Source organism: Perissodus microlepis, chromosome 11 (genome assembly GCF_051167445.1).
Source record: "Perissodus microlepis isolate ML-2025 ecotype Zambia chromosome 11, ASM5116744v1, whole genome shotgun sequence".
NCBI classification, from domain to species: domain Eukaryota; kingdom Metazoa; phylum Chordata; class Actinopteri; order Cichliformes; family Cichlidae; genus Perissodus; species Perissodus microlepis.
This window is the reverse complement of record NC_140471.1, coordinates 19,427,926-19,454,464: the sequence shown is the minus strand read 5'-3', so window position 1 is coordinate 19,454,464 and position 26,539 is coordinate 19,427,926. Positions and strand designations below refer to the sequence as shown.

General features: G+C 40.1%; 2 protein-coding genes across 5 annotated transcripts in view; one reads left to right on the top strand and one right to left on the bottom strand.

Moving 5' to 3' along the window:
- Positions 1 to 19,297, top strand: part of plekhg4b (pleckstrin homology domain containing, family G (with RhoGef domain) member 4B) — a 29,820-nt gene extending 10,523 nt beyond the window's left edge. For 2 of the 3 annotated variants that reach the window (XM_084942951.1, XM_084942952.1), the window contains exons 3-24: positions 694 to 1,927; positions 6,392 to 6,595; positions 7,324 to 7,447; positions 7,871 to 7,964; positions 8,493 to 8,579; positions 8,805 to 8,921; positions 9,343 to 9,441; positions 9,645 to 9,787; positions 9,900 to 10,038; positions 10,130 to 10,252; positions 10,344 to 10,505; positions 10,639 to 11,510; positions 12,090 to 12,339; positions 12,615 to 12,704; positions 13,074 to 13,298; positions 13,472 to 13,642; positions 13,734 to 13,911; positions 14,032 to 14,148; positions 14,336 to 14,614; positions 15,043 to 15,269; positions 16,830 to 16,899; positions 18,958 to 19,297. In XM_084942951.1, the coding sequence (XP_084799077.1) occupies positions 694 to 1,927; positions 6,392 to 6,595; positions 7,324 to 7,447; positions 7,871 to 7,964; positions 8,493 to 8,579; positions 8,805 to 8,921; positions 9,343 to 9,441; positions 9,645 to 9,787; positions 9,900 to 10,038; positions 10,130 to 10,252; positions 10,344 to 10,505; positions 10,639 to 11,510; positions 12,090 to 12,339; positions 12,615 to 12,704; positions 13,074 to 13,298; positions 13,472 to 13,642; positions 13,734 to 13,911; positions 14,032 to 14,148; positions 14,336 to 14,614; positions 15,043 to 15,269; positions 16,830 to 16,874 (4,980 nt within the window). In that variant the 3' untranslated portion in view covers positions 16,875 to 16,899; positions 18,958 to 19,297. The remainder of the gene's footprint in view (positions 1 to 693; positions 1,928 to 6,391; positions 6,596 to 7,323; positions 7,448 to 7,870; positions 7,965 to 8,492; positions 8,580 to 8,804; positions 8,922 to 9,342; positions 9,442 to 9,644; positions 9,788 to 9,899; positions 10,039 to 10,129; positions 10,253 to 10,343; positions 10,506 to 10,638; positions 11,511 to 12,089; positions 12,340 to 12,614; positions 12,705 to 13,073; positions 13,299 to 13,471; positions 13,643 to 13,733; positions 13,912 to 14,031; positions 14,149 to 14,335; positions 14,615 to 15,042; positions 15,270 to 16,829; positions 16,900 to 18,957) is intronic. The other variant, XM_084942953.1, reaches the window with a different exon arrangement.
- Positions 19,029 to 26,531, bottom strand: LOC146377615 (uncharacterized). 2 transcript variants are annotated; one of them, XM_084942959.1, is made up of 6 exons: positions 26,132 to 26,531; positions 23,950 to 24,126; positions 20,402 to 20,521; positions 20,257 to 20,313; positions 20,045 to 20,152; positions 19,029 to 19,953 (listed from the first exon to the last, which is right to left on the bottom strand). In XM_084942959.1, exons 2-6 carry the CDS (start codon positions 24,112 to 24,114, stop codon positions 19,852 to 19,854), a joined length of 552 nt encoding a protein of 183 aa, XP_084799085.1. In that variant the 5' UTR covers positions 24,115 to 24,126; positions 26,132 to 26,531; the 3' UTR covers positions 19,029 to 19,851. The 2 variants fall into 2 exon arrangements, with proteins under 2 accessions (XP_084799085.1, XP_084799086.1); XM_084942960.1 differs by having other exon boundaries at positions 19,029 to 19,950.
- Positions 26,532 to 26,539: the final 8 nt, after the last annotated feature.

Sequence of the window (26,539 nt, the reverse complement as noted above, 5' to 3'; positions counted from 1 at the left end):
TGAAACAGAGTTGATTATTGTTCCGGAAACAGGCAACAAGCTGAAAAGCAGCCATCATTCTCTGAATAGCGAAACACAGGGAAACTGTGGAGTGCTTGAGAGGGAGCCATGGACTCTAGGGTCCAGCATGAAATTCAATATTCTCTCTCAAAAGCTTTGATTGCTGTGGGTTAGGGCCTTATCACCAACGCACTGAAACTTTATTCCTCTGCATTCATCTCTCTGGTGATTACACTGTGACGATAGCCACAGAGCAATAGTTTCATCTAAGCCTAGCCCCTGAGAACAGCTTGCTGTGCATGAGAGTCTTTGTAATGTAGGCAATATGAGAGGCTTCGGAGTAAGATCACATCCTCAGCCTTTGCCATGACATTCATAAGAGATGAAAAAAGCCAACCCTTGAGCATCGTGTTTTTGCTCTTAGGGTTTCATGCTGTCACAACACGGATTTGTGTTGTGGTTGCTGTGAAAACGGGCCTGATCAGACAGGTTTTCGTCTTTAGCTGACAGTGATTCACTCAGTGCGCCCCATGAAAACACCTTGCCTCTCCATTACAGCTAAACATGTGTTTAAATACTGCTTTGCAGATGTCAGTTGAAATGATCCAAGTCGTACCACAGCTGAGGCATGACTCACATATATGATAACAATGTTTTACGGGAGTACTGACTGACTTCTCTTTCTCTTCACAGGTAAAGTTCAGAGGCTTGCTCTTTTATCATGAGGGATGGCCTCTTTGCATCCATGAGAAAGTTGTCCTGCAGCTTGCACCGCTGCATAAAGTCAGATTAAAGCAAGGAGATTTCTACCTACAAATTGTTCCTTTAGGACGCAAGGCTGCCAAGCTAGTGATAAAATGTTTGTCGATCAGTGGGCAGGCCATTGCAGAAATCCCTATTTCAGAGAGCATGTACGGCAGCATCTTCACAGCTGAGTTCTTACAGAATGTAACACGTGACCGAAACCTGCATCCGCTACAGAACTGTCTGCTTACCACTGGTACGGCTGTGTTCAGGACACCGTGGAAGAACGTGGTCAACCCGCTCTTTGTCAGCAACACAGCAGACGCTATAATGCAAGCGCACTGCAGCCGAGGTGGTTTCCGTGCCCATCTCAGCACTTGCAGCACCAGCGGATCTACGGGGACTCTGGACAGCCATCGCAGCTCCAGAGAGTCCCTGCACTCTCAGGGAGCTGACTCCATTTTCTCTGAGCCCAACTCCCCGAACAGAAACCGCATGGACTCTAGCAGTGAGAGTCATAGCACCAGCACAGCTGACAATGCTATACCCAAGATTAAAATAAAAAGTCTCACTGAGGAGTGTGGCACAGGAAAGGGCGGTGAGGACAGCAGTGCAAGAGAGGGAGGACTGGGGTCTAAGATGCTCTCTTTCAGCACAGACCTCAGTAACCCAGGCCCTCGGCGCCGTCTCCACAGAGACTCTGCAACTTTTGAGACCAGGAGACTTTTCAGAAAATCTTACATGGAAGCACTACAGAATCCCATGACCCTTGGGTCGAGCTCTGAATCCATCTTGGAGGAGAGCTCAGAGCATAGTGCTACCCTAAGAGAGAGAACAGTGACACCGGGTAACAGTCCCGACACGCAGACCTCCTCCAGAGAACATTCATCGCGGAGGTTAGGTAGCCGGGGATGGCTCAGCAGTGATGACTCCAGACCCAGCACACCTTTACTTTACTTACAGAGAGGTTTGCGGAGTGCTGAGAGACGAGCAGAAAGGCGCTCCAAGTCACTGGAGAGGACTAACAAAGCAGGCCAGGTTAAAGGCCACCGGGAACGATCTTCTTCTGGAGGATCAGCCGGAATTTCACCCAAAAAACTAAACTATGCTTTTCGTTTCGGAAAGCTGGATGTGGAGGCCATAATTCCTGGAATTGAGAGGAGAAACAGCAAGGATGAGTCGGGTAAGTCCTGATGTTAAACCTCAGTGCACAAAAATTACACTTAAAGTCATAAATGTTGGTCATTTATTGCACCAATACATAAAGAACATTTGCTTATAAATGTTTTTTTATGCTTTTCAAGTAAATTTCAAGTGCAGTATTTGAAATGTAGTCATTATATATAATCACGATTATGATCAGTAATGTCATGAACACAGCAAACCTAGCAATTAATTGATCCTAGCCAAATGTAAAGACACAGGAGCCAGTTGGTGGCTCACGTCCTGAAAATCCTATTATGGCAAAATTGCTGCAATTCATTTAGCGGGTACTTAAGAAATTTCTCAAGAAACAGGAATGAATGAACCAAATGGCTAAAATACCTATTTACACCTGATAAACATACATAAATATCAGGAGCATTAATTAAACTCAATTTATACTGTAAGGTGACCATACAGTATCCTTGAGAAAACCCAACAAACAAGCTACGTCCACCCCCCCTATCAGCACAGGACTTTGTAACAGTAAGAAGAAAAAACAAAATAAAACACTTCCAGCAGAACTAAGCTCAGGGAGGGGCAGCCATCTGCTGCAACCAGTTGGGGGATGAGAGGAAAGAGAAAAGAAAAAGAAGAACATAAGGAGACAGGACAAAACATACTAAGAAAAGCGCCTCACACAGAGTGCTTCAACAGTTTGAGTCTATAGTAGAATAACAAAGAGATGGTTCAGGGTCACCTGATCCAGCGCTAACTATAAGCTTTATCAAAAAGGAAAGTATTGATAACGTAGAGAGGGGGTGTCTGTCTCGCAAATTTAAACTCGGCACTGAAGGGTCTGCCTCCAATTCTACTTTTAGAAACTCTTAAGAAATACAAGTAAGCCTGCAGTCTGAGAGTGAAGTAAGAGTGCAGTCTTTAAGATATGGTGCTGCCTGATCATTCAAGACCTCATATATCAGGAGAAGGATTTTAAATACAGGGAGTCGATGAAAATAGGCTAATATTGGAGAAATATGCTCTCTTTCTCATCTTTTTAGTACTCTTACTGCAATGTTCCAGATAAACTGAATGCTTTTAGGGAATTTTTAGAACTACCTGATAAGAATGAATTATGATTATCAGCCTAGAAGTAATGAATGAGACAGGATGTTTCTAATTTTGCAAATGTTGTGCAGATAAAAGAAGGCAGTCCTACATATTTGTTTTAAAATAGTAAATAAGGTGTTAATAGAGGCCAAGGTTATGCCATCCAGAGTAAGCTGGGCACTGTGCTTCTGAGATTTTTAGGACCAAATGTAACAAGAAAGAAAATTACATACAGGCTGGTATGTCTTTATGACATGCCAGTAGTTTAACTAATTGATTTGTATCATCTAGTTTCATCTGGGTAGCAAGTATATGCACTGTTTTCTAATAATGTTGCCTGAGGGAAGCACGTGTAATGTAAAAAGTAGTGGTCCGAGCACAGAACTCTGTGGAACTCCATAAATACATTTCACACATGAAAAACCCTTGTGTTTACCTGTACAAAGAGGAGTCTATCTAATGTGGAGTCTATGATTCCTTTAATATTAGCGTCTTCTAATCTCCGTAGGAAAACCTTGTGATCAGCAGTATCAAATGCTGTTCTAAGTTCTAACAAGACAAGAAGACAGACGTGTCAACCATCAGAGTCTATAAGAAGGTCATTTGTAACATCATTAGCATTATCTGGATTATTTTGTAAACAATCTCTATGACACAAGAAGTCCAGAGAGTGGGACTTTTAGCCTATTTATTACTACACTAAGGATGTATTGTAGTTGCATATTTTCCTTCATTACTGTGAACACTGACACTTTAAATTGTGTTAACCCCAGGCTTGTGGTGGTGCTGTAGTACATATTCACTAATAAAATCGTAAAAGTAATTTATTTGTACTTTTTAAAAGACACAATTAAAAAGTGTTTCACAGTCAGGATAAAATCCACACCAAGTGTAGCCTAAAAATCCTGACATACATGCAAGCATAAGTTCATACATGTATGTACCTACCTGAATGGGCAAGGCCTTGCCATGCAGGCAAGTACGTGCATGGTAATTATGTGCATGCAGGTAAGTACGCTGTGATTAATAAAACTTAGAAATGAATTCTAAGTTTAAGTGGAAGCAAATGGTGGAAGGAAAGAAACAGTGTTGATATGTCATCGCTAGCTGCCTTTTTTTGTTTGTTAACAAGGAGGATGGGCTGGGTAGGATTCCACATAAAGATATGTGAGGGAGACAGCGTGTAGTAAAAAGTCCAAGTTATTGACTGACAATACAGGTTTGTTTGTTTAGTTTTGTTTAGTTTTGGGGTTTGTTTGGTTTTTATCAATTTTTCTTAGTTGAAAGAAGCAGTATAAGTTTAGAGACTCAAATGCTGGTCAAAAATAGTATAGACCATTACTAGTATAACAAATGGTGATTTAATCTGTGATAAATCAGATAAAACAGAATCTGAAACATCTTCAGTTTTAACAGGTTTGGTTTACCGATGGTTAAATCATCGTGACAATCTGCAGCCCATCATTTGTCACTAATCAAATAATACACCCTGAGGTTATGAAAACCTCTTAATAGCTAGATGGTGGTTTTGCAATAACAGCCTGCAGCAGGACTGGTTATAACAGTTCATTAGATGACTACAGTTGGAGTCTGAGTGCTCATAACTCTCAGCTACTTCGTTCCGATTGGTGACAGATAACCTTTCACAGCCCACTCTGTGTGTTTTTTGGCACGTTGAGGGAACAGGTACAGCCCAACCCTGGAAAGAGCACTTTAGTCCCAATCCTGTGTTTTCTTTACTGCTGTCAGTCTGTTTTGTTTTCTGTTGGTGCGTTCTGGGTAGCTCAGGAAAACAGTGATGTGAGAGTACCACCTAGGGAATCATGTTGTTTTTAGAGCTTCTTCCGTGAATTGAAATGTGAGGTTAAAAAAGGCAGTTTTGTTCATTCTCTAGTACTTAACATCGGGCACTGCCAGACATTAGCTGTGAGTATTTGTTTTTTAAAATAAAAGTGGTTTTAATTACGTTGAAAAAACAGCACTGGGCAAAAATACAGTAGTTAAATCAGATTTTTCAGAGATTACTTCAGAGGGATTGAATTTCAGCTTTTGGCAAGCAGGTTTTTCCAGCAACATTATAGAAAGTCGTGTAAATTCTGTAAAAACTGGCATCCTATAGTGAGATGAGCCTTATCAGGAATGGGGGCTGCAGCAATCCCAGATGGGTTGCTCGTTTACACAAGTTTAACTTGTGAACAAATCAGCTGCTGGGGATGTTTTTGGAAAACAAACTTTTATAAATTGAGCCTTTGTCTTTTATCTATAGAAACCCGAAAGCTCGCTGACTCATACAAGTCTGAAAAACAAAGACTCTATGATTGATTAAATTACTTGTGATATGAACCAACAAATATCCCGAATCTTATATGTGATCACTAAGTGATAATAACCAGTGCTTGTTTAGTCTTTGATGACTTAAAAAAGTATCAAACACAGAAGATAGAAAGCAGACTGTGACACAGGACAATACACAGGAAGCTTTAGCCTACTTTTGTCACTTCCTCTCAAAACAAAGCATTTTAGGAAACCTGCAGCAAACACAAGCGTGGTCACACAGTCGCACAGGAAATGCACTAATTCTCTGAAGACAATAGAGGCTGAGCTGCGAGGGCTTATTATCACAGAACAGAGCAGGACAACACTCAAACTGCTTATACAGACAACACATCACAGATAGATAACTGCAAATTTATTATAGACATAACACTGAGTTTGTGTAAAGTTTTAGGCTCTGTTAATAGTTGGAGTACTTTTTAAAAAACTTTTTTAAAACTAAAATGGCATATATACTGTCCAAAAACCACAAAAATTCAATAAGTTATCATGTAGAACAAAGAAAAGCAGCAAATTGTCACATCACACATGATAAAATCAGTGTTTTCAGGGATTTTAGCTTCTGGACCACTATTTTCTGTTGATTAATTCTAATTATGTACCGTGCATGCTCATCTGTCCATTTCATCCCAGTTGTTGGCCAAGACACCATGAAGTATCCTGTAGGATGTAGAGATACTGGATTGGATATTAGAATGCAGGTTTGCAGCCTCAGGTTCAGGTCTGTAAACTGTGGTATCAATTAAAAATGCCAGGAACACAATTCTTGTAAAAAGAGCCTTGAGCTATGTAGAAGTGAATAGGGGGAGGTGCAGGTATGAGAGTCTGCCTGTGACTCAGCCTGACTAAACACCTGGACTCTGTGATGACTCAGGTGAACTCACTAATTGAGTGCACTTAGCTGGCCACTAATAAACACACTTTCATGAGGTATCACCGCTAGGAAAGAGAGTACAGAAGTGAAAGGAAGCTTCAAATTTCTATTGATTGCACTGTGTTGTTGATTGCTTGCTTAGTAAACATCAGACTAGTGCTCAGATTTTTTTATTTGTCTTTACAGGACAGCGTAACGACAGCCTGAACAGTGAAAGCAGGCGGCACAGAGCTAGTGGAGAAGAGTCACACAGTCCCAAAGCTGCTAATGGGACAACAATCAGAGTGGCCTCGGTACAAAGCTCATCATGTGACTATAATTTAACCTTCCCCAAACTGGTGTCAGAGGTCAATCAGGAGCTGCTCACATCAGCGGCTGTGATCCTGCCAGGTAAAGGACAGCTGATTCAGACCCATCAGCCTGTACTGAAATTATTTCCATCCATCCATTTTCTCATAAATCCTGAACCATGAAATAATTCCCGGAACATTCAGCTTTTTTTGAAATTGCAGTATTTATTGAACTTTCTAACTAATTAAGAAAAAAATGAATATCAATTTCCATATATGAGTTTTAACCTTGATCGTACTTGCTCATTTTTTATCACATTTCTGATTTCCAACATTTCTGTGCATCTTAAAAATGTGCACTTTATTTATGTTTTTTGGTGAAAATTATGATGTAATGTCTCAAAAATTAAGAAAAAAAAATGATGAAAGATATTTCACTTCTTTTCAATACTGAAATCATTCAAAAATAAAATAACACATAGCATTACTTGTCTAAGTGGAAAAATTTCTCCCCCCCAAAAAAAGCGAAGGCAATGGACCGAATGTTAAACTTTTCTATTGATGCTAAAAAAGCAACAGCAATAGAAACTGAAACATCTACTAAACTATCTATCTAAGGGAGGCCTAGACAAAACCATTAAAAATGTGTGTTCTTATTATGTGAGTGATATTTCTCCTTGTTTTTTATCAAACTGGCATTTCCAAAACTTTTTTGCTCTAAAAATCATTAGTTTGTCATATCACTATGAAGCTTGAGCAGTTATATTTTTGGTGTGGGAAGAAAGTAGAGTTAAGTTCTGACCCCCATCTCTGCTTTCTCTCTACCAGGGACCAGAGACCGTAGTGGGAGAGCAGTGGTACAGGTGTGCACAAGAGCTCCATTGTGGGCAAGTGAGACCTGCACCGTCCACGATCTGACGTGCTTACTTAGCTACTACTACTCAACTCTGCGGTAAGTCATGCATGCAGTATGCCGGTTTATTTTGTCTGGGTTAAAAATGACTTCTACACCTATCATTAACTTCTAAGGTGAACTCGGTCCCATCCAAGCTAGTGTTTTTAACACTTTTCCAGTTTTCTTTCCATTCCAGCTTTTATTTGGAGCTATAGAACAAAGAAGTCTTTCTATTAAGTATAGTTGAACATATTTTTTCATCCCTTATTAGATCTCTTATTAGACAACACAATGTGTTTGCTTTAAGGTCAACATCCATCCCCCCAAAATTGCTTAGAAAGTCTGAAACTTAACTTTAAGTGTCACTTCATCATCACAAAAATCTGTGTTCGTGTACAAATTTGTCAGGTGTCAAAATATTGTATTACATGCCATCATGTGTTTGACAGATGCTACAATAACTGTAATGCTTGGTTTTAGGAAAGAAAGGCGTGATCAAGGTATAACTGTTGTAATAGACTGCAGAAGGCAGCAGCCTGTTCCAGCTCTGTTGTCATCGCTGTCTGAGTTTCAGGTGAGCCCACACTGGAAAACATGTAATTACCCTCCAACACACCCGGAGAGTTTTCAGGCCCTCTGCTGCCTCCTGCACTGTAATGTTATGTGGCTCTCTGTCAGAGATAAAATACTGCCTCATTCCTTACACATTTCCTTTTGTTCTGCCTCTCTGTCTCTGGCATAGTGCGGTTTTTCTTTTTAAGAGGCACACCTTAAACTTGTAGTGTGTGCACTTCCAAGACATTTTTCTGAAAAAGGCTGGCCTCGGGGCTTTCGCAGAGGAGCCTGTCCTTGCTTGTCTGCTTTTAACCACACGCTGGGAGCAGGCTGGCTGCAGCTGACTCGCAGGAGAGATATCATACTCTGATAATACATTTCTTCCTGATGTAAAGGTGATAATGCTGTAAACCTTGACACAAACATCCGAAGTCACTTTGAACGCACAGTACTTAGCTGTTCATAGCATAAGAACTATATGCTGTATTATAATTTATGTGCTTTAAGTGTATCTTAAATAAAACATGCTCATCTGTTTTTTTTCTAGACTTTAATACCACATGCACTTTACTCAGTTCTGTTCCTGTCGGACAAGGAGGTAGCAAGCAAACCCGAGAGAGACTTCAGTGTACAGGTAAAAATAGAATAAATGTGCAGTATTCATGTTGGTGAAGGCTAGGCCTAATTTTGTTTACACACTTGCAAGAATTCATTTCCATTTGTTACAGGGATGATTTTTGAAAGTTTCTTATCTGATCTTGTTACTGCAAGCCGTGATGACAGAGATTTTTTTAAGCTGCGCAGGAGACGTGCTGTGACTGAAATCTGGATGTTTGTTTATGTTTTTCTTTTTCTCCAGACAGAAACTGTGTCATCTTTGAAGGCCCTGCTGAAGTACATTGACCAAACCCAGCTCACACGAGACCTGGAGGGCACCTTCCACTACGATCACAACCACTGGATCCAGTTCAGACAGGTGAGTGTGACTAAGGCGACTGGAGTAGAGTGTAAACATGTATGTAATACCTTTTTTCCAGTTTCATGGTTAGATGCTTGATTTCATAATGAAAAAAGACACCCAGATTTACAGGGCAATGCACCTCTAAGCCAGATAAACATAGGAGAAGTTTGCTTTGAACTCTTACTAAGACATGACTAATGTAACCAAGGATTTTGCTGTCTAAAACAAATTATAGCTGAGTACTGAAAATAATGTAAAAGGGGAAAAAAAGAAAAGCGTTCTGGCAGAAAGCCCCAAAGGCAAACTTCCCCCACCAGCAAGCCAGTTGAAACATGATCAGTTTCACATTTGGTTATATCGCTGTTTTGACAGTGTAGGTGTTAACAGTCTCACTTCCCTTGCTTTCATTCTTCCTCTTGTCTTCTTTTACTTACAGAAAATCGAACCTTTTGCCGCCAGCTGTAGTGCGGCCATCACCTCCCTTCAGGAGTCTATTAGCTCACTGAGCGCCAGCAGCAACCTAACGACCTCTAAGGTCAGAGCAAAGCCCTGCAAACAGTCTGGCCTGCTGATTTATGTGTCTCCACTCACACACAATAGATGTCTGCTGGCTTTTTTTTGTAGTAAAATGTTTACCAGTTTGTTTCATTCTTAGTTTCCAGGATATTTAAAAAAAAAAAAAAAAAATCTACTGTGTAAATGTGACCATCCATTTACCCCTGTCCGTGTTTATGTCAGGAGGTGTCTGAGGTGTTAGAAAAGCAGAAGCATCTCATGAAGTGTGTACTAGATGACACCTGTCTAAACCGACTCCGTCTGGAAGGTGGAACTGTACTTGCCCGTATCAGGAAGGAAGAAGCCTGCGACAATGAAAACTACAGGTAGATCATGATAGGACGCAATGGTGCCCAATGGTCATAATGAGTAGTACCCATGATGATTAAAAGAAACTTCTTGTAACCTGTCTGAATATTGTTTTTCATTTTTTTTCAGGGACACTGTCGACATGTTAAATGCACTCTACAATCAAGTAGATGAAGAAGTTCATAAGCTTGTGATCCTTTCAAACAAGTCACAGAAACAGTTAGAGAGCTTGCTGGAGGCGCACAGGTTTGAGGAGCAAACTCAGCAGGTGATTTTTACATTAAGTACCATATTCCCACCTGCTCTGCAGAGCTTTTCTTGTTTTTTTTAGTAATTGACAATTCCTTTCTCTTTTTCAGATCAAACTTTGGTTCAGTGTAGCGGGAGAGAAGCAGCTTGTGCCTTTGGAATCATTAACTCTGTCTGCAGCCAAAATAAAGGAGATGAGAGAGAGCTTGAGCCAATTTCTGGAGGAATCAGTGGTAAAGATACCTCAACTTTTAGGTGAACTGATTATGTTATATTTAACTTTTAGAAAGGATTCAGTGCTAAATTTATCTTTTTCGCTCACAGAACCAGCAGAGACGTGGCCTGCAGCTGGTCAAAGAGTCTCCAGAGGCCCTTCCAGAGGTTCTTCTCGACTTTAAACAACATCTGGGTTCCATTTTGAGCAGAGTTGAGCAAAGGAAGGCGAAGCTAGACATCCTAGCCAACCTGTATGAGTTCTATGATTCGGTAAGTAAAATTCATGCAAAATGATACCACATTTTAATTGATGACCTTTCTTAAAAGATTGAACACTGAACGGTTTGTATTTAGCCATATTGTGTATATCTAACATATTTAAACCACCTTTTTACACCTGTAGGCAAACCAGTGGATGGACCACTGTCAGGATTACTTCCATCAACTGAGTATGGCCAGCCCAGGGGGAAGATTTTCACCCTCTGTGGTGCAGGTCCTACAGGATTACTGCACTGAAGCATCCAAATTCTCCATGGAAAACTTCAGCACGCTTAATGACATGGTGCTTTCACTGGAGTCTCCTGAGCAGCTGCAGCAGTGGAACGCCGTGTGGCACAAATGTAAACAGACCAAGCAGCAGCTGGAAGAGACTTTGGCTCGAGCCATGGCAGCAGCTCAGGACTCCACAGCTGCCGATACGCCGGATTCTCTGAAGCCTGCAGAAGTTCAGATCATCACTCCAGAGCAGCGTGGAGCTAATGGATGTGTGCGTTTACCTGGACCAATTAAGCCATTAAATTTTGAGGACAACAAAAATCTCTCTGTCAGGCCTTTTTCCAAGAGTCCCACAAGTTCAATCTCTTCTTCATCGCACTTCACTTTCTCCCCCGACAGCGAGAGCAAACTGAGACAGAGCCCACCCATGTTTGATGACACAGACAGCGACTGCACTATCGACTCGATCGTCTCCTGCCGCTCCGAGCCCATCTACTCTGGAGCCTCCCGGGTGCGCAAGCAACCCATGAAGAAGATCATGAAGAAGACCATGAGCCATGAGCTATCCCCGAGAGACAGCACCCACTCGGATGTCAGTCACATTCACGGATATACAGGCGTCTACATTAAGGGTTTGGAGGTGACCAATAACGTGTCTGCAGAGAAGAAGCTGCAGAGACCTGATGTGATGAGCCCCACGCTAGGCCGCAGCCGCAGCATGTCTACGCCCTGCAGGATCCATACCAGGCGCAGCGATGGAGATGGAAAGAAACAGAGCAGGTGAGGAATTAATCAGTTATATCAAGAATACGCTGGGATAGAATCGGATGAGTATGTAGTTATAAACAACACGTTTATGATATTTTTGTAAGAGATGGAAAAAAATACCACACAAACTAACATTTTCATGACAAACTACACCAGCCTCAGTCCTGTTAAGCCAGTCATGTGAAGTGGTTTGTTTTTAAAAAGCCTTCAAATTCTCATATTAAGTAACTGCTTTAAACCTGCCTCATACTTTCTTGGAACCGACCTGTTAAAAAGTAGTGTGTAGTTTTCAGGTGATTACTAGTCTTTAATGACAGTCTTGTGGTATTACTTTAATGGTGTTACAGTCAGTTATTGTCAGATTAGTCATAGACTTGCGTACCTGTAACTATTACAGGTAAAAACAACCCAGGCCACCCAAAATATTCAACTTTTTATATTATGAAATGAAGGCGAACAAATCTAACCCTCAGATTTGGATTTTTTTTTTTTTTTTTTTTTGGGAAACTCTCTGTCAAACAATCAAAATTGTCCACATTATCATCCCTGTTGTTCTCAGTCTTAACCCTGATGCGTCCTTCTGTTCAACAGTAAAGTGCAGCACATCATGGACGAAATGATTTCCACAGAGAGGGAGTACGTTCGCTCACTCAGCTACATCATTGAGCACTATTTCCCCGAAATGGAGCGCCTCGATTTGCCTCAGGACCTGCGGGGGAAACGGAGCATCATTTTTGGGAATGTGGAGAAACTGTGGGACTTTCACAGCCAGTATTTCTTAAAAGAACTGGAGGCGTGCACCCAATCCCCGCTGTCCATCAGTAGCTGTTTTCTGCGGCATGTGAGTATCCTTACACTTAATTTGAAACAGCTTTCAGGTCTCGTTGCTTCATCGAGATGTGTTGCTGTATAGTTACTAGCTTAGTTTGTCATGTAGTGATTGTTTCATTATCCCACACTGGTCCGTTATAGCTTGTGTGCTCATGTACTCAGCAACAAAATGAAAGTACCTGGTGAATTTACAGTCTCTGAATCATTCAGCATGCTTTGTGAATCATACTGACATGTCAGCATACATTTTGCTGTAGTGTCGTAACTTGTTAATGTTGTGTGCAGGAGGATCAGTTTGGAATGTATGCTCTGTACAGCAAAAATAAGCCGCAGTCCGACGCTTTGCTCAGCAGCCACGGGAACGAATTCTTTAAGGTGCGTCTAGAATCTCTTACTTTGGTTACATTCCTCACACAGTGACTGGATACAGGCTGCAAAACAACCTTTCAACCTCTCTGCTTATAGAAAGGTTTACGAGAAAATGACCCTACTGCTTACTGAACTTATTCATTTATGTGTCTCAGTTTCTATTTTAGGTGTTTCTTTTTAATCCGGCATCCAGTAAATTAAGCATAATTAGGTGTTAAAACAGGATATCATTTAGGGCATACGTAGTTTGTAGTCATCAATCCCTCATGATGTCTGCCTTTGTAAGGATATCACAAACCCACGAATGAAGTGATGGTAGTTCTTTTTTTTAATCCAGGCAGTATTTAAAACTGTAATGATGATTTCTTCCTCCAGAATAAGCAGATGGAGCTCGGGGATAAGATGGACCTGGCATCCTACTTGCTGAAGCCCATTCAGAGGATGAGTAAATATGCACTGTTGCTCAAAGACCTGATAAAAGAGTGCAGCCAGTCCCAGGAGCAGGAGCTGAGTGACCTTCGCACTGCAGAAGAGATGGTCAAGTTTCAGCTCCGCCATGGGAATGATCTGTTGGCTATGGATGCCATTCGAGGATGTGATGTAAGTTATAGGCAGGCACAGATATGAAACAGAGATACTCAAACTTAGGTCATCAAAGCTATTTTTGCTGGAGTTCATTGTGTTAAATGCGATACAGTAGAATAAGGTCAGAATCCCACCAGGAATCGCATTGTTCTCGCTGATGTGTGCAAGCAGCCATGTTTCCTCTCCAGGTGAACCTGAAAGAACAGGGTCAACTCCGCTGCCAGGATGAGTTCATGGTCTGGTGTGGTCGCAGGAAATACCTCCGCCAAGTCTTCTTGTTTGAAGACCTCATCCTCTTCAGCAAGACCAAGAAGATAGAGGGAGGATATGACATTTACATCTACAAACAGTCTTTCAAAGTAAGAATTTATTGTTTGAGGAGGATTTTTTTTGTCTGGACTGCTTTTAGAGTAGAGCTTTACTTTTATATTCTTATTGTTTTCTGTATAGACAGCAGAGATAGGCATGACTGAAAATGTCGGTGACAGCGGTCTACGCTTTGAGATCTGGTTCCGTCGGAGGAAGTCACAAGACACGTTTATACTCCAAGCCAGCTCTGCAGAGGTCAAGGCAGTGTGGACAACTATTATTGGGAAGATTCTGTGGAGGCAGGCGCTCAGAAACAGAGGTCTGTTTCTGTGACAGACTGTGCACTTTGACACAAACTCTTAAATACATCATACAAAACAAATAAGGTGACACACACGAACATTTTGTCATTGGAGGTATTTTTGTGTTGGGATTGTAGAGCTGCGCATGCAGGAGATGGTGTCTATGGGAATTGGAAGCAAACCGTTCATGGACATCAAGCCAAGTGACGCAGCAATCAGTGACAGAGCCATTGAGTATACCATGAAGGGGGCAGGTGAGCTGACTTTGGGAACTAAATATTCTTTTTCTTTCTAATGGGATATCTGTGTTTGCTATTTGCGTCATAATCAGTACAATTAATGCATTAATCTTTCTGAAGGTGTGATAACAAATAAAGTACCACAACATTGGTTTTCATTGTTGCTTATCTAACAGCTCACTTCACTTCTCTCTAACGCCAGAGTCGAGGACGAGAGCGTCCATCGCAGTGTCCTCATTTGAACACGTGGCCTCGTTCAAGAGGCCTCACTCCACCATCTCCAACAGCAGCACCTCCTCCTCCAGCAGCCAGTCGTCCTCCTCCCTGCTGGGCTCCCTCAATCTCCACCTGTACTCCTCACCCTCTCACCCGCACACACTTTCGCACCCAGCAGGCAGCGTTCCCTCCTTTACCCAGTGGCCCTATGACTGCATAGAGGAAGATGAGCTGGAGCAGGACACCGTGAGCCAGCCCTCAATGAGTGAGTGACCAGATGTGCATTCGCTGGTTTTGTTTTGGTTTTGTTTGTTCACAGTTTCTCAAGTGTGAACCTTATCCAATCTAATCACAGAGCACAGAACAGAGCAAACTTTGGTAATTTGCACTTCAAACTAACCCAAAATTATTACACAAAATTGCATTGCATGATAAACAATAGAACAAATAAGTAGACAAGTAAATAAAACATGCAGTTAGGTGTCGTGTTTGCTGCTACCACAAGGAGTCACCAAAGTCACAAATTCCTACACATAAAATGTGTAAATAAATGTCTTTTTGAACGCTTTAATAACGTGCAAATGACAGAAAATTTTAAACTCAAGCTGTGAATGAAGTGAACAGAGTCCTGTCTTGCTGATCTTGTATTGCTTTATTTATATATCTAATTTTTCTCCATGCTTTCTGTGACAGTCATTGAGAGCTCTGAGACATCCTCTCAGTGTACATCCAGTGAAAGTGTGACAGGACTGAATACGCTCGCCATACCCGGGCACACCAACGTCACCATGGACTCTTACAACAACAATGAGTCCTCTTCTTTCCTCTGCTCCACCACACCTCCATCCTCCATAGCAGAGCCCTCGATTTTCCAGAAAGATGAAGACCTCCAGCCCCAAGGCACCAAGTTTATCACAGCAGTGAGTGTTTGATTTCTGTCATTGTTATTGTTATATATGTAAAAGAAAACTGAGGCTGTATTGTTGCAGCCATCACATTTTTTCATACTTTACCTCTGCCTTTTAAAAAAATTTAATGTCATTAGTCGTGTTAACCACAGGTTAACCAAATGTACTAAACTTTTTCTGCTTTCTACTTGTCTTTCTATTGTTCTTCTGATTCCATCAATATGCACTATTAGGCAGTGCATAGTAGTTTGTAGCTTCACTTCTTCCCTTCTCCTATGATAATTTTCATGTTACAGCCTTCTAAGAAGTTGTCATTTAACTTTGGCACATTGTTCCCTGTTTGTGGTTCATATGTGCCTCTTTGATTCTGTGCAGCAGTCTGGAAAACAGAAAAGACCAAGACAAAACACGCTCAGTTGCCACTCAGTTAAGGTTTTTGTGGAAACCTTTTTTTTTAAAAGTGTTAAATTGTATGTGTGGTCATTGTGGTTAGTGTTAGCAGTTTCCACTGTTATTCAACTGCATCATTTGTTTCTGACAGTCATTTTCCATTCAGTTAATAAACGCAGGTGGGCTAAATAATACAACATCTCTTTGTACAACATATATAACAGGTCACCACAAGCAAACCAAAACTAATCAACAGGACTTTTCAGTCCAAGTGACATTTCCTGAAACCCCTTTCAGACATGCACTCCCTCCCAGCAACGTGCTGATCTTTGAACATGTCGGCTTCATTTCTGAATTCATCTGTCACGCATTTTCGCCGTTCTCAATCTGGAAGCGTGATCTTTCTCTCTTTCTAAGCCCGAGCGTGAGAGGCAGGTGCAGCTGCTGCAGCACGCAGTCTTTTCTATTGAAACGTAAATACACAGATGATGCCCGCGAGCGCGAGACAACTAAACGATCCAAAGTGTGATGACAGTTCGACAGACTCATTTGGACATTAGTGGCAAAAATTGCATAAATAAAGCTGTAATTTGATGAAGCGAGCAACGTTTGTAAAGCATTTTGAACAATTTCTGCAAAGAAATTGCATGACTGACTGGATTGGCTGCAGCTATATGTGCCTGTTATTGTAGTTTATAGTTTTTAAGATAAAACAGCTGAGGCAGAAATGAGCAGTTATTTACATCTACGCTCATGTTATTCTAAAATGTCTCTCTGAAATCTTTTTTTTTTGCAAATAGCAACAACATTACGATTGTAAAGAACAGCTGTTCAAAAAACAGTTTAAAAACTGTTGAACAAGAAATATAAAAGTACTTTTTAAAGAAACTTCAAGCTGGAAACATAATTTACTTATAATTTTAATTTACATAATACTGCACTTCACATAAAGCGGGCCGTCCATCATCTGCAACCTCTTAGGATCTTTTCTTGAAAATATCTACACCTGGATCTTTAGCTACGAAGCGCACACTCCTTATTAGACAGCTATACTAATGAAGCCGAGTGTCCTGTAAAGGGGAACTGATTATTTAAATGTTATTTTTAAGGTGGCTGTCTTGAAGCAGAAGTAGTTGCTTCTATAGTTTCACTCACTACTTTTTGCTCTTTTGTTTTTACCAGAGCAAGACCTCTCATATAGCAGTAGGCCTGTCTACATTGGTCTGACTCAGAGCTGAGGGGTTTTAGCTCAGTAAGTAACCGATGTCACAGGGGTGGACATCTGTAATGTTCCCTTCACAACCTCATTAACAACTGTGAGGATGTAGCCGTGGCCTGAATACTAATCTGTGTGAAAAAAAATCTTTTGTGTTGTGTGCTGCGTGGGAGTTTGTCCTGATGGGTTTAGTGGGTTTAGTGGGCTGTCCTTCTGATGGGTGGTTTGGCTCTTTTTCATGTTTCACTACCTTTTTTGCATTCATGCTTTTCTTTGGCATGAGGGTGAAGCGCGTATCATAATAAAAACATGCGTTCTTGAGATCGTGCATGCTTGAACACATGCATGTTGTGTTTTAAGAGTGATTTTTTTTTTTTGTATAGCATCTGTATGAGTTTTGCGTTTTTAAGAATCTTGCTGTTTTTTAGCTCAAAAAGTGGAGGAAATTTTATTTTTTTTAAAAAACAAGGCATTTATAAAATAGCCAGTGCAGCTGGCAGTATTAACGTGTAGACGTAATATATTTATGTAAAAAAAAAGACAGCACAGGCTCTTTAAATTCTAAGATAATCTTGTCCTTAGTGGCTCTAAAGGTTATTTAAATGTCACCCTATCGATGTTTATGTAACACCAAACTAAGCAAAATGCAGAAGCAGTGTGTGAAGAATTAAGTATGAAGAGCGTAAGTAACAGCCAGGCGCTGTTGAGCAAGCGTGAGAACCTCGATCAAAGAAAAAGTCTGGGAATTGTGCAGGTTTGGAGCATTCAGGTGTAGGAAGGGTTTCAGGGTCATTTTCCAAACAATTTAAAGTTATTCTTTACAAACTAGAGAACCTTTTATTTTCAAATGTAACGCTCAAGACATTTGCCGAACGTTCCCAGCAAATTGCTGCGGTCGGACCGTTCGATACACAGAGCTACATCTCAGACGCTACACATGTCACTTCACATGTTAAGTGTGTGACAGTATAATTAGAAAGGGGGTGAAACTGGAGATGTTTGGCAGTTATGAACAGCACCATGTTTGGTAAAAAGCAAACACAGCACATCACCACAAACACCTCAAAACACCTCAAAACTGTCAAGCGCGGAGGAGGAGGAGGAGTGATGATTTGGGGCCTGTTTTTCAAACACAGAACCTGGGCACCTTGCAATCACAGAGTTGACCGTGAACTTTTCTTTATACAAAAGTATTCTAGCATCAAATGTGAGGCCACCTCTCCAACAGCTAAAGCTTGGCCCAAATTACAGAGTACAGCAGAATCATGGTTCTGCCGTCCAGTCAATGTCCAGTTCTTGAAGTTAAGAGCGCAGCGGATAAGCAAAAACAAACCTCAGTAACGTGAAGCACTGTAGTAATAAAGACCAAAGTTTCTTCACAGTTGTGTGAGAAAATGATACGGTCACACAGAAAACCATAACTTCCAGTTACTGTTGCTAAAAGTGGTTATACAGCCTCCTGAATTGTGCACTGTACTTCATTTTTTACACGCTGCTTCTGCATTTTGACTGCATAGATAATAACACAGTTTATTTATTTATATCTTTTAAAAGCTGGTAAGAACTGGGTGTCCTGATAGGTAAAAGCTTTTTATGATCCCTCTACCTTTAAGCATATTAAAGGTATGCGTTGTGACAAATAAATAAATCACTTATGTACTTTCTGTCCAACTTTAATACATTTAATCAACATTACAGGTTAAAAAACCTATTCAGAATGTTTTTGCTTTAAATGCCACACAAATAAAACGTTTAGTAAAGAAAAAGCTGGCATCTTTATTTCGACTGCTGAAGGTTGTGTTGTTTTGGTCGTTTTTTTACACAGTGCACAGTTTTGTCTACATTTTGCTCACCTTCCTGATGTTGTGTGAAACCCTGATGCCTTAAAATCACTAAGCATTTTACAGTTGACAGGTGTTCATCTAGCATGCGATGTGGTTTTGCTTTATTAAAAGGTGTATTGGGAGCGTTTTCTTGACTGACATGCTTAATGCTGCATGTTTACTCAACTTAAACCCTTCTGATTGCATCATATTTAAAAAAAAGTATTTTTTAAACGTCTTTTAACATTTTTCCTTTTGCATTTCTTTGCAGCTTTGAGGTCTGCAGGAGGCAGCAGCTTGTACTTCACAGCGAGGAGATGGGAAAAATAAGCGGATTAAAGCTTCACAGCACTACAACTTTAATGACTAAAATGCAACTTATTACATATTACATTTCGTTACAATACTGTAAATGTATAACTGACACATAATATACGCTGTCGTGATGGTACGTCAGAGGTCTGTACATTTTTTTTGTAAGCTAGCCATGTGTTTATACTGTAGATGTATTTTACAAAACAAAACATAGCTGACCAATCCCGACAATGTTGTACTGTTGCACTTCTCTTGCAGTCAGTCCTTGTACAGAAGATTAAAATGTTTTAAACACGTGGTTGTATTTGTTGTTACACTGGGGGAAGCTGTTCTTTTACATACAAAAGTCTTCAAAGTTGAGCAAAACGCTCAGTGCGTGAAAACATCTCAAAAGTGTGAGTGCACACAAAAACATGCAACCGATATTTCCACTGATAAAAAAGTATGAGTGTAAAAACCACACACAGAGGGACCCTTGCAAATATACAGAAGTGAACTAAGAGACTCAGCACTACCGTTAAACAAAGAGATGCAGGGGCTGAGTAGAAAAAAAAAGTGGTTTTTCCTGCACATGAGAGAAGCTGACACTCGTTTACCACAAGTCCTGTGTTCTCAGTCCGAGTCAGTCTTTACACGCAGACCACAGCCCAGGCTGTGCAGCGGGGGTTTTACTCCAGTATAGACAATTGAGACAAAACTGAAAGCCACACTCAGACTATAGAAAACGCTAATCACTTAACTTCTTTTAAGCATAAATATATTGTTCCCTATTCCTCTTCATTCAAACACTTCATTTACAGAATAGTATTATTTATCCTCACTTTCTTCTCAGTAAATTTCATCAGTTTGATTATTTGTTTTTTGCACGTTTCTCTTTGGAGAACCAGAAGCAGAGGACTGCAGAGAGGGAAACTTCAAGCCCCAGTACACAAAGCTCCAGTATCTCCATCTGCTAGAAACAAACAAACAAATAAAAACATTACATTTCTTTTACAAAAATATAAAGGAACAGTTTGTTTTGTCATATTTATAACGTGTCTTACCCTCAGATGATCTTCATTTTGTGGATCCCACTTGGCCAGGTCGACGCTTATCAGAAGAACTGCAAGAAAGGCCACAATAATGCAGCCGCTGTTTACTGTGAGGCACACCTGTAAAAAAAACAACAACAAAAACACAGTATTCTTTAAACTAATTATCACATTCACCATCTGTAGCTGTATTATCTGTCAGACTTGTGCTGGGTTTTACTCACACTAAGCAATGCTGGGTATTTGAACAACAGGTTGGAAACAATTCCGGCGATTATGAACTGCAAAGGAGGAAAATAGAGTTTAGAAAGTACCAGAAATTAGTCTTCTCTACTTAGTACGTAATTTTCTGTTTGAGCAGAGACGTACCAGCGAGCCGCTCAGTTGGGAAACTCTGAACAGAGAGAAAAGCGACTCATGGATCTCCTGGGTTGCTGCAAAAACTATTCCCACTCCGATGCTGAGGAGGCCACTCACCATCTGCAAAGACTGAAGGAGCAACAGAGACATAAAATTATTAATATTTACATGGCATTAAGATCAACAGTCTTTTTTTAAGATTTATTTTTGGCCTTTCTAAGAAGGAATGAAATGCATGAAAGGGCCTGGGGTTTAATCGAATTGAGGCCCTTGCAGAAGCATTTAGGTCAACTGTATTTCGCATTAGGAAGCATTCTGTAGTGAGTTCTCAAGCATGGATCACATCATAGACAAAGTCTGAAATGTTGATTTCTTCATTGTCACCTTTAAAGGCTTCTTATTGACACAGACTTGCGGCCGTGGCCTGGAGGTAGTGGAGGAAAGTGATTAAGCCAACAAGTTGTGGTAACACATTTCTGTTTATCAGATGGACTGCATGTGAAAAGACGGAGATATTGTAGAACCTGGACTTATTTTTATTCATGCATTTAGCGAGTTCATGGTTTTATTGGTCGGCCTATTTGAGATTACACTGTGCTGTGTGGGGCTTCTGAGCCTAACATAAGAGGGATACATTCACCTGTTATATAAAGCTCAGAAAGATAAGGATCGCTTCATGACAAATACAGTTATGTGAAAAAGATTTTTCACAGTCGGCTAATTATTCGCAGCAGTTTCTTTTTCACACCCCATGATTCAACAGCTTCTAGAGCCACTTTTAGCAGCAATAACTTCAAGTTCCTGTATGTATGTATAGTTTATCAGTCTCTCACACTGGTGGGGAAGAATTGTGCCTCACTCTTCTTTACAAAAGCTTTAGGTTCATTGAGGTTTGTGGGCATTCATTTATATACAGCTCTTGCCACAGCCAGGGCATTTCAATTAGAGTTGTGGTCTGGATTTTCATTGGGCTATTGCACCATCTTGATTATCTTCTTTTTGGGGTTGTTTTTTCAGCTTTTCTACTGGCCTGTTGTATGACCTGCTTTTCAGCAAAACTGTTGCTGTTGGACGGATGACCTCACATTTGTCTCTAAAATAATTTGATATATAAAGGAGTTTACAGTCACCTCAATGAGTGTAAAGTCCCCAGGTCCTGTAGCTGCAAAAATAAGCACAAATCATCACACCTCCACCCTCTATGTTTGACAGTTTGTATGGGGTGTTTCTGCTAATATGCTGCGTTTTTGTTTTTTTGGGTTGTTTTTTTTGCCAAACATGCTGCTGTGCATTTTGTCAAACATCTGTGCTTTGGTCTCACATGCCCCAAAGATTCCAGAAGTCTTGTAGCTTGCTTCAGATCCAATTTTGCAAACCTAAACTGAGCAGCCGTGTTCTTTCTAGGGAGAAGATTCTTTCTTTTGGCACGTTTTCCAAACAAGTTATTCAATTTAGGCTTTTTTAAAACTGTACCGTCATAAACATTTAACATTTAACATGCTAACTGAGGCCTGTAGAGCCTGAGATGTGGCTCTTGGGTTTTTTGCAATTTCTCTGAGCGTTGCACAGTTTGACCTAGGAGTGAATTTGCTGAGACCTCCAGTCCAGGGAGATTACATGCACCGGACTGCTCCACACCAACAAACTGACAAAACGTCAGCTTTTATTCAGGTCCCATGAAAAGTTTCATTTTCACATGACCATATACGAAAAGAAACATCATTATCCCATGCACTCCTGGGTGCAACAATATTACTTTACAAATGAAAACTATTGTGCTCACATGATAAGTGCCCTGGACAGAAAACGGCATTGTGCTGTGGACAGGTATGAGAAACATTTACAAAACATTGTTTATGGTCTTCTGAAAAGCTTGCTAACAGCGGTTTGATGATTTTAACCACTGTTATATTCGACACATACAAGTGTTTGGGTGTATGGGTAAATGATAAGCTTTTTATAATGTGCACATTGCTAATCTTTCCAGGAAGCTCAGAGCGAAGGTTTTTATTTGATGAATCAAAATTACTTTACAGTTTCTTCTAAGAAAAAATGGGCGCAAGCAACTTTTCTTTCTATGATTTATTATAGTATAGATTTATAGATAGTATAGATATAGTATAGTATAGATGTACTGTACTGCTCGCCACCTCCTTGGGTTTACAGATTCTTGTTTCAGCATACCACACTTCTCTACAATTTATTGCAAAGTCTCCGAATCGCCGCTGCATTCTCTATGGTAGGTAACGATACTCGATAAACTCCCAGTTTGTACTTTGTACTCATCTCTGTCCAAGTACCAATAGTTACCAGCTATGTGCCACTAACAGTTGCTATTAGACGTGCCGAGGGTTTTGACAGACCTGGTGAAAGCTGTGTTTTCGTACTATGTACTGTGGCATGGACTAGTTCGCAGAAAGGGTTAAACTTTGACGCGTATATCTATTGTTGAAATATAGGAAACAGTTAATGAGATGTGGATGAACTTTTTTAATGTGGTTGTGGTGGATATTAGTATATTGTTTGTTATACTGTAGATTTTGTATTTTATGATGCGTATGTTGTATTTTATACAATAAAATACAAACATTTTGTATGATCCCATCTCTCTTGTAAATTGGATGGATTGACAGTATCTCAGTGGCACTTCCTGGTAAAATACAGGTAACTTAATAAATCCTAGACACATTCACACAGCAACAGGACAGATCAATCTCAGATCCTCTTACAATAACCCTTTTTTATTTATAAATTCCTAAAGAGAACATTCTTAATTAATTTTAATGTGGAAAACTGTTCTTATGCATGATAATCAGTTACTGTAGGTCATTACTCTAAAGAGGTAATAAACATGCCTACATAAGCAAATGAAGGCAAAGAAGGGAAAGTTGATTATGAGCAATTATTCGATGGTATTAATATTAAATAAATAAGTTTGTGAACTTTATTATCTATCCTTTAGTTTTAAAAGCAATTGTGCACACTTTTTAGTGTTACCAATTAGCACATTATAAAGGGTTATATGAAACAGTTTTTATACATGAAGCAACAAAAACACCGAGCATTTCCTGTTGCTACTGCCCACATCTGCTCAGAGTGCTCTTGTTATTTTGGGTAGGTCTACACATCATATGTGCTTTGCATGAACACTCATAAATGTTTTTAAACATGAAATTAAAAAGTAAGAAATAAAAATTCCCCTGTGGATGTCTATGCAACGTTTGAAAAGAGGATTCATACATTTAGGTGTGAGAAAATAAAACAGCTTTGGTCCTTGCTTTTTTTTCTCGATGTGCAACATACAAAGTGTGAAGCATATTCTTAAATAGCAGACAAAACAAAACAAATCCAATGTGAGAGGTTATGCAGGTCATTAAATTTTGGGCATTTATGAGAGCTTATAGTGTTTAATGACTGCTCATATCTTTGTTGACAAAGTAGTTTGTATTATTGTATTTTCTCCTTTTGCTGGTATTAGCAACCATCAGCGTGCAAATGCTCTGTGGCACATCACTCAAATTCACACTTCACAAAGACTGTTGTTTGAGTCCTCTTACCCCCAACACAGCTGGATGTTTCTGCATCAGATCATGCAGTGGCCCTTTCTTGTCTGGTATCATCTCAGAGGCCTGATAATAACGCACTACTGGCTGCTCCCTCTGTCCACCTCTGTGGCGATTGTCCTCATCATGGATGTCCATATCAACATCAGCGCAGGCCATGGTGCTTCTGGTCTGGAGAGATAATTGTTTTCATTATCATGCATAATTAAATCATCTATCCATCCATCCATCCATCCATCCAGTCGCTTGCGCTTATCCTTTTCAGGGTCGCGGGGCATAAGTAAATCATTGTTAGCTAATTGCTAACTTGTGTATGTTGTGTGGTGCTTTTTTTTATATGGCGCAACTACTGCAAAGGCCTTGAGAACAGTTACATGGTATTTTTTTTAAATATAATACTGTACATGTAAAAGATCCAGCAATCCCTTTTGTCCTCTGCAGAGGGATAACTATGAGAATACACTTTATGCACTCTGTATGAGCCCTACTGTGTGGTCAAGAGGACATCCTGGTCTTTCTATTGATAACACATTTGTGAGGCCTGGCTAATAGAGCACATGGACTTTCTTTTCAAAATAACAGCATAAAATAGCCACACAGGAGTTTGAGCGATAAAATTTGAGAGTCTTACTTTTGATTTAGTGGGACTTTAGAAATGTATAGTAATTCAATCCCTTTGAAAACAAAATATTTATCTCTGCACTAGACAGCAGGACTTACTACCTCTTATTTATTTTCAACCTGGGTCAATACTTCAAGAAGCAGAGGGCAGAGTGAGGCAGAAAGATTTTTACTCAATATTGTGGAAGTAGAGTCAGATCAAGAGCTGTCAGGAGACAACGTGGGGAAGGCCAGACATTAAAGGATGAAGGTGAAAGCTCGGCGGAGAATATACCAGGTTTTGAGGTGATATGTCATAAGAAGTATTCTTTGATAAAGGCCTTACAATTTCTAGAGAAGGAAAAGCCTTGTTTCACACACACACACACACACACACACACACACACACACACACACACACACACACACACACACACACACACACACACACACACACCAGCTTTTGATTTATATAATTCATACTAGAAGTGCATTAAGCTTTACCTCTCCTGTCTTCATCAATTCAGTTTCAACCAGAGAATTATTTTTAACATGAAAAATGAAAACAGAACAACATTGCTCATAACCACAGCTGGCGCTGATTATATCAGACGGAAAATAGGTAACTAGGTTTTAGAAAAAAAAAAAGTCAGACCAGAGGGAGTGTGCATATATTATGCACACAAAACCAAAAATACTCTTCAACATATCTGTGTTCACGCATGACTCAAATTTAGTGATTCCTAGTAGTATATATAGGTCAAGACAGATTAGGCTTCCATCAAAGTAACAGAAAATAATTAAACCCCTCTTAAGAGGTCCTGACCACAACGCTGAGACCACCGAAGGATGAGTCCCTTCACAGGTCGGTGTCCTGTATGGCCGCTGAGAAACACAATCCCACAACTTCCGAGTCCTAACTTACACAATTCTTCCTATCCATAACAGGGTGTCATCATTTTGCTCCTGTTCAGGGCCCTCAAAACCCTTCAATCTGGCCCTCCTCCACCTCACCTGACAGCACTGAGTCCGACTCCCCTTCTACAGGTACGAGTAAGATCCTTTCTCGCTCAGTCCTTTGTAATGCCATCCGTGATCATTGTTAAACCCAGGTTTAGGTGAGTATTTACATGCACAGAATGGAAAAAACGTTCGACTATGAGGAGTTCTTTGTTATAATAACAGTATTCCAGGATTTAACAGTTTTAATATTAATGAAATAAAAAGAAATGCACAGAAAAATGGACGAATATCATTACATCACATCAGCCTGTGAGCAAACAAGACCTGATGTCCACTACAAGGGACGGATGATAACACATATGAAAGAAATGTTGCCGTAATGTTTATTTCAACCACAATACTTAAATTATCTGAAAAAAATCCACGACAAAAAGTGGATTGTGACAGCAGCTGTAATCCACATAGGCTTTAATGTTTTTTTAAAATTATTTTTTTCTAACATGAAAAAAACAAACAAATCTACAAAGAAATATAGATGGATGTGCACAAATGCAAATATGTATATTTTAGCAAAGATTTTTTTCAGTGCAGTAGAGAAGATCGAGAGTCTTACCCCGTTTGGCTTGAGCAGTCTCTAATTCACAGTCTGCATCTGTCTCGCTCATGAGTGTTTCTCTTTAGGCATGAATTCAACTTCCCTGCAGAAGCTCACAGATGAGGTCATCGTGCCCTTCAACTTCCTCCCTCTGAAAAAAAGTCTGCCATAATAATGTCCTCAAGTTTCCGTGCCTCACTACCGTATGTTCTATATCAAGTGTTTTATTTTTATTCCTAAACATGATTTGTGAAGGATTTTCTAAAAACAATGTTCATTGAAATATTAGATTTTATGTTAGGTCAGTTTTAAATCTTGGCCAAAGTTTGCATGCGAGCCTTTTGTGGGTGTGAAAGAAGGGGGATGGGAGGTGTGCATGTGTGTTTGTGGCGTGGGGGGGGATTTCAGAAACAAAGACAACTGATG